General features: G+C 40.6%; 1 protein-coding gene across 2 annotated transcripts; it reads left to right on the top strand.

The window, feature by feature from the left end:
• Positions 1-12,136: 12,136 nt before the first annotated feature.
• LOC148028755 (uncharacterized) lies at positions 12,137-17,646 on the top strand. 2 transcript variants are annotated; one of them, XM_087688609.1, is made up of 4 exons: positions 12,137-12,461; positions 14,156-14,739; positions 14,842-14,923; positions 17,446-17,646. In XM_087688609.1, exons 2-4 carry the CDS (start codon positions 14,660-14,662, stop codon positions 17,563-17,565), a joined length of 282 nt encoding a protein of 93 aa, XP_087544735.1. In that variant the 5' UTR covers positions 12,137-12,461; positions 14,156-14,659; the 3' UTR covers positions 17,566-17,646. The 2 variants fall into 2 exon arrangements, with proteins under 2 accessions (XP_087544735.1, XP_087544734.1); XM_087688608.1 differs by having other exon boundaries at positions 12,137-14,739.
• Positions 17,647-20,506: the final 2,860 nt, after the last annotated feature.

The raw sequence follows: 20,506 nt of genomic DNA, 5'->3' as shown, positions 1-20,506 counted from the left end.
TCATTGATGATTTTAGCAGATTCATGACTTGGGTGTACTTTATGTAGCATAAAAGTGAAGCATTTGAAAAGTTTTTGGAATTTAAATCTATGGGCTAAAAAGAATTTTGGATGCCACATAAAATGTTTGAGGTTAGATAATTGATGGGACAAAAAATGGGCCGGCATTGGCTATAGTACTGGCCGGACCTCATACATGCAACAGACACCTCCACCACCACCCAGTCTCGTGGTCCACGAGCGTCTGTAATAACTAAATGCACACTAGATACTTCTAATGTTGTGTTTGTAGCTGGATAAAAGTCCAACAACACCTTCCCCAAAACCCCTCAGAGGGGGTATCCCACACATATTGGCAATAAACGCCACGTATCACACACGAAGGATGCACCCCACCGGCTGATTGTCGTGAACCCACTGCAACTCTCCTACATCTTGGGGATTGGCCCCTAGATGCGCTTCTTTTACATATAAACACATTTGCACAAGACTCCTCTCTTTATCAGCGAGATCCAGGAGATACCATGTTTCCTCACTAATAATCTTCCCCAAGGAACGAACGGCTAACCTACAGCAAGGGGAACCTCACCCTCTCAAGTGTGGTCAAGCATAATTCAAAAAATTGCTATGCATTTCCAAGAGTTGATACCACATGTATGATCAATGTAATAGTGGATGTCTCATCGTGCATAAACACTTATGTTTCAAAATCAGCCTATGTGCTAGTATGCAAACAATCTTTCCATGAATTTCAACTAATATGCATATATTCTTCATTGCAAGAATCTAGCACCAAGGCAAACCTTGTACTACTAGATCCCTAATTTCCAAATAAACTATCTCCTAAATTCTATGCATCGAAAAACAATTAGAATTTGTATTATTTTAGCCCTCAAACTGTTGCAAAACATCCTACTCCCCCTCACTGTTTAAGTTTTGCTTCATGGCATAGATGTATAGGGGTTGTTTTGTCATGATTTAGTGTATAAATAGCAATAAATCACACATTATAACAAATTGATAGGGCAAGTTGAGGCCAAACCTCATGTTTTGCCCCACCATACATCCACAATCACTTCTTATATTTTTTTGTATTTTTCTAAGGTATATTTCTATTTTTCCTCTTATTTTTTCCAATTTTCCTCTACTTTTCCAATTAAAACTTTTTATATTTTCAAAGTTGTGGCTCTTGATTCTTAGAACAATAGAAATATAGATTTTATCAACATTTTATCCCACGTGTATTGGTTTATGCCACTCGAAAATACAAAAAATCCCATTTTCCTCATAAAACCGTATTTTACGGGTTTCTAAAAATTATTTCCAGTATTTTAACTTTATTTTTTCTGATTTTTTCATCATGGAAGCATAGAATAAACAGTAAACATCATTCCTACCAATTTTCACTCCATAAGAACAACATTGACTCAATCAAAAGTAAAAAATACGCAATTTTCCTTTGTAAAATAGAATTATCGGTTTTTTCCTTCTTTGTGGGTTTTTTAAAATCTGATTCAGGATAGTAGATCAGTCCACCATTCATGCTCAGTCCATCTTCAATCATCCATCTTCATCCTCACTCGAATTGGAAGCAATCCAGTACACCGCGGACAAGCATTCTTTAATCAGTCTTCAATCTTCTTCATGGGCATGAACTGCCCCTTGCAGGAGAGAGAGGGAAGAGAGAGAAAGACTGGTTTTTTATCTCTTTGCTCAGTGCATCAATTCTTAATCCATTTCTGGTGATGGAGGGCAAAGAATAGAGGCATCTCAAGCCCAAGAGGATTCCTCTCCACTTAGTTTGATAAAAAATGACCAAAAAAATGGGGATTTGGGAGGCGCCGAAAAGCTGACGCCCCCCCCCCCCCCCCACAAATGGCATTTCATTTCTTGAGGTTTTTTGCTTAACTAATTCAAGCTTTCCTCATGTTCTTTTTTCTTCATTATTCCACACTCTTTCTGAAAAACACAAAGTAAGAGTAAGTGTTACTCTAGGTCTAATTGACCAATACCTGACTAAGGTTAGATTAATCCTACACCGACTTATTCAATGACACACACATGAATAGCTCTATCTAGCTGGAGTTGGGAGGTCTATTACAAACGACACAAAGAAGGACGAGGAAATACGGGGAGCTTGATTTCTAACATTTTTTACTTCGAGAAAAGTACTTGTGTCATTGTCAGTCCACTACACAAGATTTTGTTTATGAGTCTTCCACCTTGGAACCTAATTCACTTGTGTAACATTTGGTCTTGATGTCTATTACCTCATGAGCTCACTCTTCCTCTTTCGACATCCATATCCATGCTCTAGATCCAACATTTTCTACATGGTATCAAAGCCCAGTCACAATTAGCTCTACAAATCACTCCTCCATCTCCTCTCAATCTTTGGTTAGCTCAGCTTGACATAAACCCTTCATCTTTCACCTCCATCTTCACTCTATCTCTCTTGGTTGCCGGCCTTCTTCAGGGTGAATCTCGGCCCTGAGAATGTGATCCCCACGTAAACATATTTTTGGACCACCTCGACTATATCCTCTCCGTATTTGAAGTGGGAAAACTAACCGGTGGATCCATTGGGTGGATGTGTTGAATACCATGATCTTGGTTTTCCCCAAGTTCATTGTGAGGTCCTTATCATGGCAGAAGGTCTGTAATGCATTTAGGTGGTGCTACAGTCCCTCTAGCATGCTAGAGAGGAGAACTATATCATCTCCATATAGTAGCATGGGTATCAGTGTCCCCCCCAGGTAGGACCCCTCCCCTCCAAGTCTGTCCACATAATTTGATATCTCGTCATGTAGAGCCCAAACAGAGTGGGAGAGAGGGGGCATCCCTGCTTTACCCCAATAGTGCTAATATTCTCCTTTGACATCCCTCTCGGTGCAGAAGTTAACCCCGAATCCATTCAACCCGAAGGACCAGTTATTCCACAACAAACAGAGGTTGTGTCTATAACCTAGAATCACGATGGATGGCCAAATGGAGATAATCAATTTAGTACATAAGAAAAGGATCACGATTAGTTAGAACTTACTTAGACTTGTAAAAGCATGTTAGTATTATCAAATGCTTTTAGGAAGGAATACACAAATTGATGAAGGGGATAGATTCTATGCATCGCATTAATAACTATGCTTAAAATGTTTTATGGTTATGACTACTTTTGGATTTGTGAATGATGAGTTATGGCACTTATGATTCTGGGCTTGCATAGCCGAACGAGTTGTGGATTGTGGTGGTTTGGGACATTAGGATTCCCAACCCAATGCTCCCTTACACTCTGCAAAGTGTGGAAAAATTCATCTGTGGGTGGGGATCCTATGCTCCTGAGGGAGATAGATGTTTTTGATATTTGATCACTCGAGCACTTGAGAGGGCAAAGGGCCGAGTGGTAAGTGCCCCTCTTATGTAGGATGGCTCCGGAGGCTCAGGGAAGCTTAGAGGGGCTCTGAGCCAGTAAATTCCCTATTGACTGTGGATGGAGTGTGATCACATACATCCCAATCCCAAGGGATTAGAAGGTCCCATTGTGGGAGCTTTCGCTCAATCGCCAAGACCCACGGACCGCTTATTGTTTCAAGCGTTCCAAGCGAGCTCTAATGGCTATCTCTCACCTAGCCGACGCGCCGTCGATCCTACGAATGTAGTGAGCTTACCTTGATGCCGATGTGAGTAGCCTCCTCCCTCGCACACCTCGGTAGCTCCACGATTCTTGATGCTAGCTCAAGCATCCTCAAGCTTCCTCCACCTCCAAGCTCCATCCTCCATAGCCGCACGCGCGGGAAAAGAGAAGAGAAGAGAAGAGAAGAAGAGAAGAGGAGATGGTGAAGAGCTTCACCCTCTTGATCCCTCACTCCCACACACTCACGCCCTCACACTCTCACACTCCCTCTCTCAAGAGCACACACAAGAAAGAAGAAGAGAATAAGAGGAGAAGAAGAGAGCTCTTGTTAGCCACACACCAAAAGAATGAGTTTCCATTCACTTTTTGAACTTTATATACAAACCCTAAAATCCCATGGGCACCCATCCCTTTTTTACATGACTGGCCATTGTGGCAAGGTCCTTTTTCCATTTTCCTCTTCTATCATTATGCCTCTAGCCTATGCCCATCTAATATTTTACAAATGGCACAGGAGGGAGCCTGGCGCTCTCTTAAAATCGCGCCTTTGGTCTCGGCTTAGCCTTTAGAGGTCGCCTGCGTGTCTTTGCTCTTCTTCCATGTTTTTTCCGCTTTTTCCTTCATTTTCCATCATTGGGCAAGGATGGTGTAAAGGGAAGAGCCACATGTAGATTCAGGTGCGCGTGGAAACTGATGTTGGTCGGGGAAGCCAGATGGATAGCGAGTGGTTGACGGGGGCCTCCGAAGTTGGTGGTTTGCTGCTTGCGTGATGCCTGAAAGGAGAAGGTGCGGTGCTCTCCCTAAGGGGAGTGTCTACCTTACTGTGTTAGTGTAGTGTGCTCGTGCTAGTGGAATGGGGAGGGGGGTCTAACCATAGGAAAGCCTGGGTGATGCCCCACACTTGAGGACCCCATTTGTGTTAAGGGAGGTGCGGTGCAAGTGGCTTAGGGTGACAGGTCTAAACATAGGCGAGTGTTAGCTCCCTAGGTATGTCCTGCCCTTGATGTGCCCTAAGCATGAAGTGGGGAAGCAAAAAGGGCTAGGGGGTTAGGAGCGGAGCTGGCCGACCGAAGCCACCGGGCACGCCTAACTTGAGAACCCCTAGGTGCAGTGATAGTGCTCTATGTGGTGTTTAAGTGCTTCTGCAAGTGAGTGCTTGTGTGCCTTTCCTTTCATGTTATTCTTTTCTTTGTCTTTTTTTTTTTGTGGAATGACAGCCATGCCTAATTATCTTTATCTGAATGAGGAGGGGAAGGGGGTCAGATGGATTTGCTCAAAAACTGGCGACTTTGCATGTAATCTTTCAGATTCATGCGGACATGCAGAGAAGTGGTGGAGAGGAAAGGGTGATTGCACCTAGTGAATTGGCTGTCATTCATATCTTCTAGGAGGGCTAGGCAAAAAGAGGGGATGACTGATGTCGCATACTCGCCTCCTCCACAGGGGTTGGCTTTTGTAGCCTTGTACAGTGTGTGGGACTTCAAAAACTTTGTTCTGCCAGTAATCAACCGCTTCTGTGCCCCAAGAGGTTGGGGTTTTTTCTCGCTCTTCTAGCCATCTTTGTCCCAACCGGCCACCTATCGCGATCACCTCATCCATCACCTTGAGCGGAAAGACTCTCTACAGATTGTTGGGTAGGAGAAAACTAAAGGTGAATGGATCCTTTCCTTGTTCTTGTATCTCTCACAGCACCAGTTCTGCATGGAATCCTGTGGGGAGATCATTAGGGCACGGGGGGAGGGGTGCGGATAGTAGCACGGCTAGTTTGGCTCTCAGTTGTTTCCTGGCTTCCTCTACTAGCTTTCTGCGTCTTTCCCTAGATGCGGCTTTTCTTTTTGCAGATGGGTCCTCTTGTGGTGGCTCTTGAGACTGCGGCGAGGGGGGTTGTGGGACTACATCCTCCCTGAATCGGTTCATGTCAATTTCAAGTTCTGCTTCCTCCCCCTGCCGTTCTCCCTGTGGTGCTTCCTCTTTGAATCCGAGGGCGTCAATTTCCTGGGCGGTTAGGCCGGCCAGCAATAGGTATTTTCATTGCTCGTCCACTAACCTCCGCAGGTAGGGGTGGCATTTGCAATCGAGCATGTTAGGCTCTACGTGCGATGTCGAGCTTTCTTTGCGTCACCTCCAACGACTCTCCTTGTGCCGCTCAGTGGGTGGTGTCCAGGATGGTGTCGAGGAAGGCTTTCTGTTGAGCGCTGAAGGCCAATTGGGTGGCTTCTGCCTTGCTCTCTGCAATGATTGTCTCCTTCTCTACTAGAGTAAGGCGCCGCGCCAGTGTCTTCACCCTCTTTTTATTGTGTATAGCCCACTCCTCTGCTCCTTTGTTCATTTCTTCCAAGCTCTCTCCTTGCTTTAGGGTTAGTATCATGAGTTTTTGCTCGTGGTCTTCCAACTCCCTGACCAGCCTCTCTTGCTCTTCTTTTTTAGAGTTTAGTTGATCAATCAAGTACTCGATCTCCTCTCGCTGCTCCTCTATGTCTCGTTTTCTTTTCTCATCTCTCGCATTCAGCTCAGCCACAAGCGCATCCACCTGAGCAGATTTCGTAGCGAGCTCCTGGTATTGCACTATTAGAAGCTTGTGCTCTCTTTGCATTTTCACTAGCTCCTATGTTTCGTTTTCTAGCTGCTGTCTCCAGTGCTCCTCCCTATCATCCTTAGCCTTCGTTTCTTGTTTGAGATCTGCTATCTCCCTTTACTGCATGGCTATCATCCTCATTTTATCCAGCTGGAAGACAGCTTACTGATTCCTTCTCAGTTGCCAACTCAGTCACGGCTATCTTGTGTTCCTCCTTAGCTTTCTCCAATTAGGAGAGCAGCTCGACGACGTACTCATCGTAATTAGCCGATGGCGTCATCGTTGTGTGGATGGGTGAGGTTGAGGCTTCTACCTTCTGCCTTTTAGGCTCTTGCCTGGATTCCACATTAGTAGCTGGCCTCTTTTGTCCTGTGGCCGTGGTTTCTGTGCTCTGTCCCTGGCCCATCTCTTTGTTGATGAAGTATTGCATCCACGCCACGAGGTTAACAAAATAGGGGGATGTATGTGTGTGTGTTTTAAGTATGATGTACTTGTGTAGACCAAAGGTTGACTCCTGAAGGTCACGAACCATGAAAAAGATGATCTATTAGGGACACATTGTATTCTTATCAGAGGTCCATGATTTGATAGAGTGATTCCTTTGACAACGCCCCACATGAATGAATACCCAAAGCTAGTATGACTAGAAAATAGTCCACGAGAAGTCGCTTCCGAGCAGAGTGTGATGGTTTTCAATTTTCTATGAGTTGCCATATTGGACCCATTTATAGATCAATGGATGATTGATTAAAATTAGGTAAATTATGAGGAGTGCCGAGGAATATTCTTTGAAGTTAGAGCAAGGATAGATTTTAGACTTTTGATGAAAAGTGAGACTTTTTGTAAAGATATTTTGAATGATAGACAATTATACCTAGAGCTTTGGTTTCTGGGGTAGAGAAAGTGGAAAGAGTATCCCTCATAACTTGTTCTTCCTTGATGCTATTGATGAGAGGTTGAAGCTTGAATATTAATAGATGTTTGCATGGTGATAAAGGATCTCTAGGATAGAGGAAAAAAGGAGACCAAAAACATAGCTTGTAGCTCTTCAGAAATGACTAAACTAGATATTATAGTTTCATTCAACAAAGACTACCACTGCTCAAAGAACTTGGTGGAAAATTGATACGCATGCATAGTGGCAATGCCTAACTTTCTTAACATGGTAATTTGATATACAATATCTATATGCTTATATATATGTTTTTAAAAAATCCCAAATACCTTTTGTAATGGGTGTTGTTCATACTAGTTGCACTTGTCGATCTCCACAATGGATTAGAATCTTCACCCTTGTGGCTATATTATTTGCATCTAATCATCATAGTGCATTCCTTCTTTTCCAAGTCTACATTCTTCTTTACTAAGGGGCGAAAGTCTCTAGGGAGGAATGGGAGTTCTTGAGGGGATGCAGTCTAGAGATAACCATGTGCTTTTTGTTGTTGTATCTAGCAATTGTACGTAGCAACCAACCTAGGAGTTTCAATGTACAATACAAAATCTTTAGCATGGCGTGGTCACGTGGGCGACATTTCCAAGTTGAGCACATTGACAAAATGCACTCCATGGTTGACTGTGGTGTCATGGCAAAGTTTGAGCGAGAAAGTCGATGGGCTAGTCAACATTATATTGAATGAGATGGAGTGTTTTGGCAACCTACAAAGTGTTATTTTAGTAGATTATTGTAGCTTCTCCATAATCATATTTGATATACAATGGTTTCAAGTGGTATTGGAAGGAGCATGGCCAATTGTTCAAGGAGGACCCTTTGGATTCGTAGAGGTAGACTTTGAGAAAAGATAAAGTGATCTACACAATAAGTTTCTCTTGTCATGTCATTGTGAACATGTGTATGATCTTTTTTGTTAACTTTTCCATAGTACAAAATAGCCATAAATGCTTTTCATTCTTTTCGACAAGCTCTTATTGACCATGTAATCTTCTATCCAAATCCACGATAACCTCGTTGGTGGTATGTTGTACCATCAATACCTTAGAGTGCTTGAGTGTATGATGAAAGCAATGTTTCTAGTATGCATAAGAAGATTATGCAAGTAAAGAAGTTACTATTGTGGGGGATGGAGGACAAGGAGGGCTTGCAACATGCAAAGGAGACAATCACACGAAATCTAGGTGAAGAGTCTAGAGTACAATAGTACTTTGAGGATAAAGTAGACTCCTCTTTCTATGCCAATAGCTTGTCATAGAGCCGTAGGACTAGTCATATTTGCGTTTACTTGTTAAATTCATTGACTATTTATTTATAGTAGTGCTTTATTATATGTTTTTAAACTAGCATCCTTCTTTGTAAATATATATTATTATGCTTCACCATTACCCTTATGTTTTTTGTGCTAACATCTTTAAATAGCTTATGCAAGTCACTATAGATGATCTAGAGAGCAAGATGAGCCAAGGGATGACAGATAAGGAGCTACAAGAGTCCTTTACATGTATGTCTTTGGACTAGATGGCACACTTTAGAGATATGGTAGAACAGGAGTTGTGTCAATTGTTGTTTGGGCATTTAGAATGTTCTACCTTAGCACACTCCAACACATCCAACATGCCATTAGTGAATTTGGAAATTTTCCATAAGTTTAGGACTCATGGTCAAAACTTTCTCTTTGCTATAAACTCTCACACCATGGCTCCAAATTTTGTATTCAATAGATCAATAGACTCCACTTTTCATAAGGTTTCCAATTATATATCAGATGGTAGCTTTAGGTGACTTGAAGGCGTCTTTTTTTGAGTCCCAATGTTCTAAATAATTAAAAAATGGGACTTAAAAGTTTTCCAAATTCACCAAATGTTTGTTATCCATCTCTAGCAGCAGGTGAAGTCGATGCTTTAGGCTAGTGAATGCCTCAGAGAGCCATAGACTTTCTCTCCTTCTCATTCTAGGGATGGTTATGGGGGGTTTTGTGGAGATACAGATGTTGTGACCGTGAAGCTAGTTGCTACTCCTAGCTTTCATATTGATTCTAGAGACTATGGCTCAAGTGTGTGTTGTGGAAACACCGATGCAATATTCCCATCATGTCAATCGAGTGGATACTTATCAGCTCTAGGATTTATTAGACCTATATGGACATCTACTCCTCTAACTCTAGAGCCTCTGTCCCCTATGGGTGCTACTCTAAGAGATACCACCCTTGTACGTACACGAGATGGATAGGGATCTCCTAGTTATGCCTAAAAGCATGGTCATAGATGGGAGAGGGCACATCTTAGACACACCCAAGTAGGCTAGAGGTACTTAGTGGATGAAGAAACCGGTGCCTTCATCATGAATATTGAGGAGAGAAGGCTGATGGCATTCATGAGAGAGTTGTGCCAATAGGTATTTAGGTACAACATTCCAGACCACTAGAAAATCATACTGAAGGGAGGTAAGGAGTATGTGGTTGTATCTTGTATGAGGAATTCCCGGTACCTACAATGACTGATCGATTGTCCATAGGATGGATGATGGACTGTATGTGTGCATATATGTCATATATATGATTGGATGTACGCAAGGCAATCAAGAGAGGCGTTGCAAAGCTTGAGTGGTTGGATGTAGAGGATTGATAGAGAATCAAGGAGGAGGTCGAAGACTCTCAAGGATGATGGACGTGGCAGTAGTGGGAGGCAGTGAGGACATGACTAGAGGAAAGAGTCATCCATTATCCTCGGAGTGGCGGCGGAGATAGAACTTATTTAGAGGATTCCATAAGTTTTCTTTTGGTTATGTTCACTTTGTTATTTGTTATACTACTTATACTAATGATATTATTTCTAACAATGCTACTTTGTTTTCCTTTCAACACTTAATTACATACTGTGATCCCATAGGTTTGGAGACTCGGTATGTAGAGAGGCATGGTCTCACTTCTCTCATCGATAGATTCTATACGTTGTGTGCCACTCAAGTAAGTCATGTCTCTTTCTTATTTTCAATTTCTAGTTTTCGGGTGATGTATTATGTAATGGAGATTATTCCTTGGTTGTTTTATATTGTAGAGTCGGTTGAACACTCCATTGCGTCAAGACGAGCTCACAGAGGGTGAGGAGTTGTAGCAGTCGCTCGGATTCATAGAGCACACATCCCTTCCTTTTTTGGCCCTATAGTCCATGACGGCTCTTTCCATGTAGGGTTTCTTTTATATATTTCTCATCCTTTGTTTGGACTGGTATTTTGTGATCTTTATTGATACATTTGTCCATTTTGGATGCTTCTCCCTATCAATCCATGTAGTTTTATGAGATGTCAGTGTTGATATTCTACTTATTTAGAAATTGAACCAACAAACCCTTTCCTTCCAGCATCTCACGATGTATGTGCGTCGACAACAACTATATGCTCAACTCGTGAATGATTTATGGAACATTGTTTAGCACATGTGGCAGGAACAGTAGCAGGACTGCATAGCGTGCCACCCAAAAAACCATTTATGCAACTGCCGCCTATTAGCATTGCAAATAAACTTTGCATGTATTGTTATATACGTTGCAACTTGCGATGCGAATAGCGACAAATTTGTAGATATGTGCATACCAATAGTTTGAGCAAGACAACATGGGAGCAATTTTAGGATGAATAATTTTGTCACCTTAAACGTCGGTATATGGCTCGTATCTTGTAGTACTGCCAAGCTACACATAAAATTTTAGGGACTAAAATCCTTGGAATTTGGTTTTGAGTTCTGTACGAGATTTGTAGATCGGAAGCAGGGCTACAACTATGCATAAGAAACCTTGGCAATCGGAGTTATGAATCAAAAGATATGGATAGTTTTCGGTAGAGTGGTCATATTGTGGCAGGGAGAGATTGAATAATCAGAAGGATGTGAAGTACTGCATGTGACTTATGCTTTGACACAGTTGGATAGTGCTGACTTAGGGATACTTGGAGCAGAGAAAAGGTTATACGAAGTATTTAAGAGGAGAGGTACAAAAGAGTATGTAGTTTGGAGGGCTTGAGAAAAGAAATACAAGATGACAAACAAGGTAGATGAAGAATTAGATGCAAAGGAGGATGAAGACCTTAAAGTAGAAGATGAAGATTTTGAATCAACAATAGAGCTTGGTGGAGATGATGATCAATGGATAGTGTTGCTACCGTAAGGATGTGCAGGTTCAAAGGGGGTTGGATGTTGTGGCATTGCATATCCACTCATGAAAAGCCGAGAATGATATGCTTTCACACATGATTTTAATGGATGCAGGAACACACGATACCTAAGTGTTTCACGACACAAGTGATTGTCATAATTCATGGGAAAAGGATTTATGAGTTTAATGGATGCAGAAACACACAATAGCTAAGTGTTTCGGGACACAAGTGATTGTCGTAATTCATGGGAAAAGGATTTATGAGTTTAGGAACCTTAGAATGATTACCAAGATTGTGACAAACCTTTTCGGATGAGCAAGTCATCATCATGCAGGAAGGCATGGAGCTGAAGTTCGAAGTTGGGAGGTGGTTTCCCCGCGTCGCATGAGAGAGAGAGAGAGAGAGAGAGAGGTGCGTGCAGGGGAGTCTCCAGTCAAGATAAGCGGCGTGGAAGGCAATCCGAAGAAGGTTCGGGTCAGAGTCACGCTTGACGTTGCCAGGAACCTTCCGCCAGCAGTGCATGGAGGGCGGTTGCCGTATTGCAAGGTGGCACCCCCTCCACCACAAACGTCGTCATCCGTCGCTTTTTTCAAACATGATCTGGGGCCTCAGTCGACACACCGGCCGCTTCTCTCTTATTACAATCAAACCACCCATCAAAGCAAGCTACTTCCACTACGCTTGTCAGCTTTCAACGAAGAGCGACCGAGGCTGCCAGCTCCTTCCGAGTTGTTTCGGACGGCAGCGAAACGTGTGAGGCACACCCTCTCCGGAGTCATATAAGTACCAGCTTGCACCGCGGCATTCCGAGTGAGCTTCAATTATGTCCATCCATTCGACGCTGTGTGTCTGTCCCGCTCTATTATACTAATGCGTCTTTAAAAGTTGCTTCTGATCGTTCTACATAATTGCATATCATCCATCACACACTATGATGAGTCGTGTAGCTACAAAAGACGTGCATTCTAGCGCGAAGCTGCCTGAACGTCGCCCAGTCCACAACGCTCTCATTCGCTTGCCAAACGAGCTTCTCCTGACATACATAGATTTCGTAGCGCCCAACGCCTTTCGATCTTGCCCGCTCTCTTTTTCTTGGACGCGAAATGATGTCACCGTCTGACGACATTAAATGTCTAAGAGAGAGCATGTGCCATGGTAAGACAAAAGCCCAGTCTCTCGCTTGATTCCGAACACCAAAGGTTAATTGAACAAAAAGCTTGCAAATCCATTGGGACACTTAACAACATGGCTTGTTTTTATATATAGTGCATTTCCCATTTACCATGAACTTCCATCTCATCGGTTGCAAATCCCTTGGGACACTTAAACAACATTGCTTGTTTTTAAATATTATAGTGCCATTCCCATCTACCGTGAACTTCCACAACTGATCGATTGCTAAACTCCCCTTTGGTTTTAGGCTAATTGATGAAACCCACAAGCTAATTTGCCACGAGCTTCACACTACACTTTCACTTCTTGGCACACTACACTTTCACATCCACGACAAATTGTCTCTATGGAGCCCTTATAATTAAGTTGAGACTAGACTTTCACATCCACGAACAACAAAGCAATAAGTCCCCTTCTCTCACTTGGAAAAAGATCTTGAAATTATTCTCAATCCATCGTGCTTAGATTGTTTTCGATCTTTGTAATAATTCAAACGCCCTGAAGCAAGATAGTGTGGAGGAGGAGGACCTTAGCGATAAAAGCTTTAACCAAGTAGCACGTCCCCAATGATGTGAGATATTAAAGTTTCTTACAAAAAATGGACAAAGGAATCTTTTGCATTTCCATGGCAACAATATTTCGCGGGCGAAAACCATCACTTCTAACATGGTTGCCACACTAAGCTTCCAGCAACATCAATAACCATGGTCCTTGGGTGCCAACCACTCTCATGGTCCAGCAAAATTAGTAAGCATGGTCCCTAGTTTCCTTGGAACACTTTCTTTACTTTTATGTAACTAGTTGAGAGGTTCACTATATGTATATCCTCTACATCACGTGCGTTTAGGGCCTAGTTATAAATACCCATATCTGTGAATTTTCCTTAAGTACAACACAACCCTTTTCTATTCAAATTATAAATAACCCTATTATATGGCACCCTTATGTATGAGAGAGAGAGAGAGAGAGGTGTGAGGCACCGGAGAGCATAGAGAGAGACCGTATTTAGAACCCTAAAAGTGTCTGAACTGAGTATATGAGAAAGGTTAAATAGAGGGGACCAAGGTACTATTTCATCCACAGTTAGGAACCCTCATTTGAGTGAGGGTGTTGCCCTATATATAGTGTGTCTATATGTAACACCCTGGTCCTCTCTTTATAATCCTATCTCATGTGCTCATTTGGCATACTTTTGGGACTCTACATCTGGTCTCTCTCATTTCTCTCTGGTGCCTCGAGTCTCTCTCTTTTGCTCTCTCTCGCTTTGGTCTCTTGTCTTCCTCATGAAGTTCAACATTCCAATGGTAATAACAGTGGGCGCCTTAGCTAGTTGTTGTTAGGGTAAATTATTGAATATTTCACTCTTGAAGCATTAGGAAGGAAATTTTGGGCCTGATTCACAATGTCTAGACGAAAAAGGAATATAGGGTCATATAGCTTGCCATGTGCTCATGTAAGGATGGTTTCAATGATCTAGACAAGGAAGGAATACAAGGTCATCTAGCTTGCCATCCACTCATCCAATGCCATAGTGTCTAAGTGAGGAAAAAGTTGACTCCTCCCCCCCCCCCCCCCCATTGAAAATGTAGACAATGCATATGAAGCTAGCAAGAAGATTTGAACCATGAAGCCAATTTTTCGTGTACAATGTAATTCTAACTTGCCAACGACAAAAGAGCATGCAGGAGGTTTTGCCATAGAAGAACAAATGTTTGTAAAGCATGTGGAAGTGACCAGCCCACTCACTTCCTCTCCGGGAGAGGCTATCTACCCGGACCGTTGTGAATTGCCCTTAACATCCTTGGGCGCTCAAAATGTTAACTTGAGGAGGCCCATAATGGCCATATGAGTATGGCCTAACTCGTTGTGAATCTGTCGAAATTGTAATACACGGTTACGTCTGGAATTTAGAAACACGGTTTCTTGCCCTCCTAAACGCCAACAATCGCTAAACACTCACACACAGTGGCACACACACACACACTCTCTCTCTCTCTCTCTCTCTCACTCTCACTCTCTCTCTCTCTCTCTCTCTCTCACTCAGATCACTAGCATAGTCTCTCGCTCACACACACACTCGCACGCACACACACACACACACACACACACACACTCTCTCTCTCTCTCTCTCTCTCTCTCTCACAGACTCATACACACACACACACACCCCCACAGATATCATGAAGCGCGGCGCTATCAGGAATCGTGTCGTTTCCCAGTGCATCCCAGACGCCATCGCGTGCCTCAAAGAGCTACTGAGGTAACGTCTGGATGTTTCGTAATTCTGAATGCACGAACAGGTCTTTCAGAGACCAGAATCATCCATCCATCCAGCATTACATTCAATTTCAACCAATTGCAGACGCATACGCGCCAGAGTCCAGACATGGCGGTTAGGCCGTCATCCGGTTATGATCGACCTTCTTGATGATCAAAACCTGAAGGTACATATTTAATATTTCCCATGTTTACTTGTTATCAAGTAATCACTGATAGTGGTATGCAAGTAATAATAAGCGATCCAAAGTGGACACCTTGATGTTAATGATTGTGATGTACTTTTGGATTGCTTATTGATTGCATCTATACTATTAGTTAAGGAAAGGTACCCGCCCCCCCCCCCCCCCCCCGGCGCGGAGCGCCTAGTAACCCTTTAGTGGTAACAATAGGCCATAAGAATTGTTGTTGGCAAACGAACCCTTGTTTCCCCCATAGTGGTCAATATCATGAGCTTCTCCTGGGAAAGCACTTGATACATAACTAGGTGTGGTTGGAGGTAGGGTAGTGCTGCCCCAACCACTTACCACACAGAACTAGGTATGGGTCCCTCTCTCACATAAGTTCATGATACTATCATAGTTTAAAATGTGTGAGTCATGGTGGGAATTTATTTAAAACTTCTTGTGCATGCACATACAAAATCGGCATACTATTGATGTTGAGAATACTTTCATACCTCCCTTGCGTTTACGTGTTCTAAGTAATAATATGTATACTTTACCCTTTGAAAGAGAAGCTAAATGGATTACATAATGTTCTAGGTATTAGTGGGGTAGAGATTAAGCTATAAAACTAGGCCCTCAAGTCATCAATCATCTATTCAACTCACCTAGATATCAAACTTCAGAAGGGAATACATCTATCATTAACATCAAGTTGTCCACCAGACAATTCTTGTGGCCTATGGTTGTTGGAAAACTCCCACAACGTATTTCTAACGTATCCAAAGAAAGGGTTTAAACGTTATGGCCTCATGGAAGTAAGATCCATGTCTTGGCCAATAATAAACCTTGAAGACTTTATATGCTATTTTTTGTCCCTATCATTATAATGTGTTGGAGACAAACATCGTCCTTCTCCATGGTTCTATAAATACACATCTCCCTCCATCCATTCATAGATATATGTACAAACATACATATAAAAGGCAAACCAAAACTCACACAAAATTTTTAGGTTCTTCTGTTTTGCTATTAATTTTTGTATTAGTGTTAGTCACCTCTATTCCAAAGACATGGATCTACTTATCCCAATGGATAAATGAATGCACAATTAAGTAATGCATTAAGTCAACATTGGGCATGTAAGTTGAAAACCAATAATCCTTCCTTAGAGTACCATTATTTTGATACGTGAAACCCATTGCTACTGTAAAGGGTCTTCATAGCTAAAAAGTCAACAAATTTAGGAAATGGTATCATGCACACCCACTAAAAAAACATTGCATTAATCCTAGGGTAAAGGGGCCAATAGAGTTTCATATAATGTCCCCCTATTATATCATCCTTTTCCAAGTGAGTTTGATCAACGATTTTAGTGGTCAAACTATCTACATCATATGGCAATCAAATAAAATATTGGGATATTTTGAAATTGTTTCAAATAGACCTTGAAGTGGGGGACATTACTGGTCTTTTTATTTTAAAATATGTGAAACTTTTCTAATGATAAGCCATTTTTATTTTTATGTGAACCTCTACAATGGTTTGTAACTTCTTTGGTGTACCAAGGTATACCCTATGGCATGTAGTTGGGTGGGTGAGATTGTTTTTTACTATTTGATGTATCTATACAAAAGGCAAGTATTTTAAGTTACTATTTGTCATACTAGAGGTATCATTGGGTGAGTTTTGATGCTACACTAAAGGCATAGTAAAGACAAAAGCTTAATGATACTAGGCCATATGAAACTTATATACTTAGCATGCCTTTATATACAATTCCCTCACTAGACATGTAAACTTCTTCCTAAGGCATATTTCATTATGTCAATGCTAAGTGGATGTGTCAATTTCATTATTGATATTTCTAAATTAAGATGAAAGGTCTTTTTTGTATATCATAGAGCATTGATTGTATCTTGGACATGGATGCTTGCATAAGGACATACTTCGTATGTGGTTCCTTTTTATCAATTGTACAATATCATACACCATGTGTTGTATCTTGAACGTGGATGCTTGCATAAGGATATACCTCTTACGTGGTTCCTTTTCATCAATTGTACAATAGCTTGAACATAAATGCTTGCATAAGAAAATACTTCTTAAGTATTCATTTTCAATGGATCATCGATTATTAACTACTCAAAACCCTTTCTTCTCAAAATGGTGTGGATATGTTTACTTCATACAAGGACTGGATGTTGGATTCTTGCGCATAGATTGAGAAGGCCCACAGTTGTGATTATTGAGGGACTATTATACATAGTGATTATGAAACACTCTCACATAGCTTAATATAAGGAAAAATAGATGCATAATAAGCATGTGTTAAAATTACACAAATAGTATTTAGTTATAGGCTATTGAAATATAGTAGATAATATATCAAACATGCACCTTGAAGTATAATAAGTCTTGCAATACATTTTAACTTATTACCTAATCAAATGTTCAATTACCTTACATTATTCAAATAATTCTCCAAATGATAAATAATGCCTATTATTGTAATGGTTTTGCAGGTAATAAAAATTGGATATGATGGAGAAGTTCTAAACATTTTCTCCATCAAAATGTGTGAGGCATTCCAAGAGAAAAATATTAATAATACAAAATTGAAGCTTGACGGGATCAACACATAGAAGAGCTAAATACCACCTTTGTTTTATTGATGTTCTTGAAACCCCTATATATGATGTGAGATTTGAGCAATTACGGTGATAAAGACATCTTCATTATATGGGATTTCTTATTTTCAAATGAAAATTCTCTTATAGATGGTTATTGTCGATAAGTATAAATGAATTATAAACCCCTTTTGTTGAGTTCATATGTTATTGTTCCTATTTTTATGTTACACTCCCCCACACAACCCCCTCCCCACCTATCCACTTGCCCCATGTGCACATAGTAATTGAAGTCTACATTTAGCACATAATGTTAACCAACAGCCTCAATTCACCTATCTTGGAAGTGCTTATATTGCAAAATTCTTTAAGCAAACTCATTCAATTGTAGTTATAGCATGTTATTGTATTGGTATGAAGGTCATTTATTGAAGTATTCCTTTTTATTTTGTAATAAATCATTGTTTTCGAATGCAAGGCTATCCATAGCATATTTGAACTGGGCTAGTTTTTAGAGTGCATCTCTTCTTGTTGGTGGAAGAAAAGAAGATCAAAGGAATGTGGAATATTTGTTAATGTTTGAATTTATCTTATGTTAGAGGATTTGATTTTTCTATTAATGATAACCTTAAAGGAGGTGTTTGGGTTAAAAATCCAACATAAAGATGTATTAATAGTTCAACATTGTTTGTAAAGACCATTTTGTAGTAGCAAATATGGTGATATTGTAGTATTCCTTTTAAAATCTAAAATTTTTAAGGGGTTGAAAATTTAAATTTTTTATTTCTCTCTCAACATTTTTAGTACCAATAGGAAAAATTTGGACTCAGAAATAGGTCCTTTAAGGAGTTTCACTCCCTCCCTCCCTCTCTCTCTCTCTCTCTCTCTCTCTCTCTCTCTCTCTCTCTCTCTCTCTTTGATGACAGTGCATAATGAATTTTTTGCATGAGATGTAGATCAATTTCTTTATTTCTCATGATACTTATTGCTCAAATCTAAAACATGCCAACTAATTTCATGAATAATTGGGAAAGTACCAAATCTATGGCAACAATTCATAAATCTACAATACCTTAAAATAAAAGAGTCATTGTAAGTCATGGGATATCTATATTGCAACTTTAGTTGGTTCCCACACCTTCTAGATTGATGAGATTTGTGAAGATGGAATACATAAATATCTCATAAATATTGTGGTGTTATGTGTAGAATATGCAACTTGAGATTATAGGATGAGATGGTTAAGGGTGCTTGGATGCCACCATGAAAGCACCCATACATCTTTGTATTTACTCTATTACACATTCATCACTGATTATTTCTTAGCACCAAATTGTTTATTTTATGTCCCTTTTGCTACAATGATAATGTTGTTGGGCACCGAGTGCTTAATGTTGGGACTTTGGACACCCCCTTATTGATTCAAGAGGTTCAACTAGTACATCGATGACTACCTCTCACATAGTCTCTTGCATATGAATCAACATCCAATTATAACGAATGTGCAAGGCATATCTCCATGCTCTCACACACCCCACAATCCAAGGTGCACTCCTTAGGATGTCAAACCCTCTACAACATTTATCATACAAGAGGAGAGCATAGATAAGTCATCAAAGAGTACAAAAGAAGAGATGGAGGCTTCATTGTTAGTCCCTCACCACTCACACTCACACTCTCTTTCCCTCAATCTCAACCTCTCTCCCGCACTCTCTTTCCCACAAGATAAAAGCAAGAATGTAAGAACCAAAAGCTAGCACCCCCAAGAATAGCTTATTCCACTTGAATTCATATTTTTCATATAAATTTTTAAGGTTCAAAATTTCCCATCCCCCTTGGGCATTCCTACCCTCTTTTTGGCCAAGTGACTAGTCACAGTTCAAAAACTTACAGCTCATACAAATCAATAATACCCTATTTTGGAGCTTCAAAATATCCTTCTTTCATCCCAAAGTTTCAATCCCTCAACGTACTACAATAGTAGCTCAAGAAACCTCAAATTTTTTCTTAATATGCGTTTAATTGGGGTAACCAAGAGTTAAACACAAATTCAAGGTAGTTTAAAGAAATCTCTTTGTGAACAGTACTAGATTACCTATATTAATTGTTTAGAACAATCCGCAATAGTCACAAAGATCTTGCATCAATCCTCTTCTACACATCCAATGCTTTTACCATGTTTCTTCTTCAATCTTTTCCCTTGCTTTCACCTTGTGTTCAGCATGTAGCACAATGCTTTTTCCATGTCTCATGCCCATCAATAGTAGGTGCCTATTTAGCCCACTTTTTGTGGTGCAGATCATAGGGGTAGCCTAAAGAGATTTCACACTTGAACTCATTTCATGAATTCATCAAGGGTCACTAAAATGTCCACTTTGCTGCCCATAATAAGTACTTGACACTTTGCATTCTCACAAAGGTGTAAAATCAACTTCATTTCTAAGAATTGTCATACAGATAGTGTGTATTTAGCATGAACATAGACAGTTCATTTCCATTAAGGGTTTCCTTGCTCTTCTTCTACTACAAGTTTCTGTAAAAGAGGGAAGTTAGTTACCTTATATGTGGTTGTGCCTTCAACTTCTCAACGATGGTTTTATATGCTTCCTTTTGCTTAGGGGTTTCTTTAGTTGGCTGCTCCATTGACACAGATGATGAAACTGAGCTTGTGGACTTGCTAAAGGGATATCAAGATGTCTTCGCTTGGAACTACTTAGACCTTAAGGATATACCCCGCAAGACCTTACACACACAATTCCAATCAAGCTTGCTGCTAAGATTGTGAACTAGAGAGCCAATCCCATAAATCCTCATTATTCTCACTATGTTAAGAAAGAGATAAAAAAGTTACAAAAAGTGTGATCATATATGTAATTGAGCATACTGACTAGGTATCACCAATTGTTGTGGAGCTCAAGAAGAATGAAAAGACTTGAGTTTGCATCAATTATAGGAA

Source organism: Lygodium microphyllum, chromosome 11, assembly GCF_053477565.2.
Source record: "Lygodium microphyllum isolate KBCC chromosome 11, Lygodium_microphyllum_v1.1.10, whole genome shotgun sequence".
Lineage (NCBI taxonomy): Eukaryota > Viridiplantae > Streptophyta > Polypodiopsida > Schizaeales > Lygodiaceae > Lygodium > Lygodium microphyllum.
This window is presented reverse-complemented; position numbering and strand designations above follow the sequence as displayed.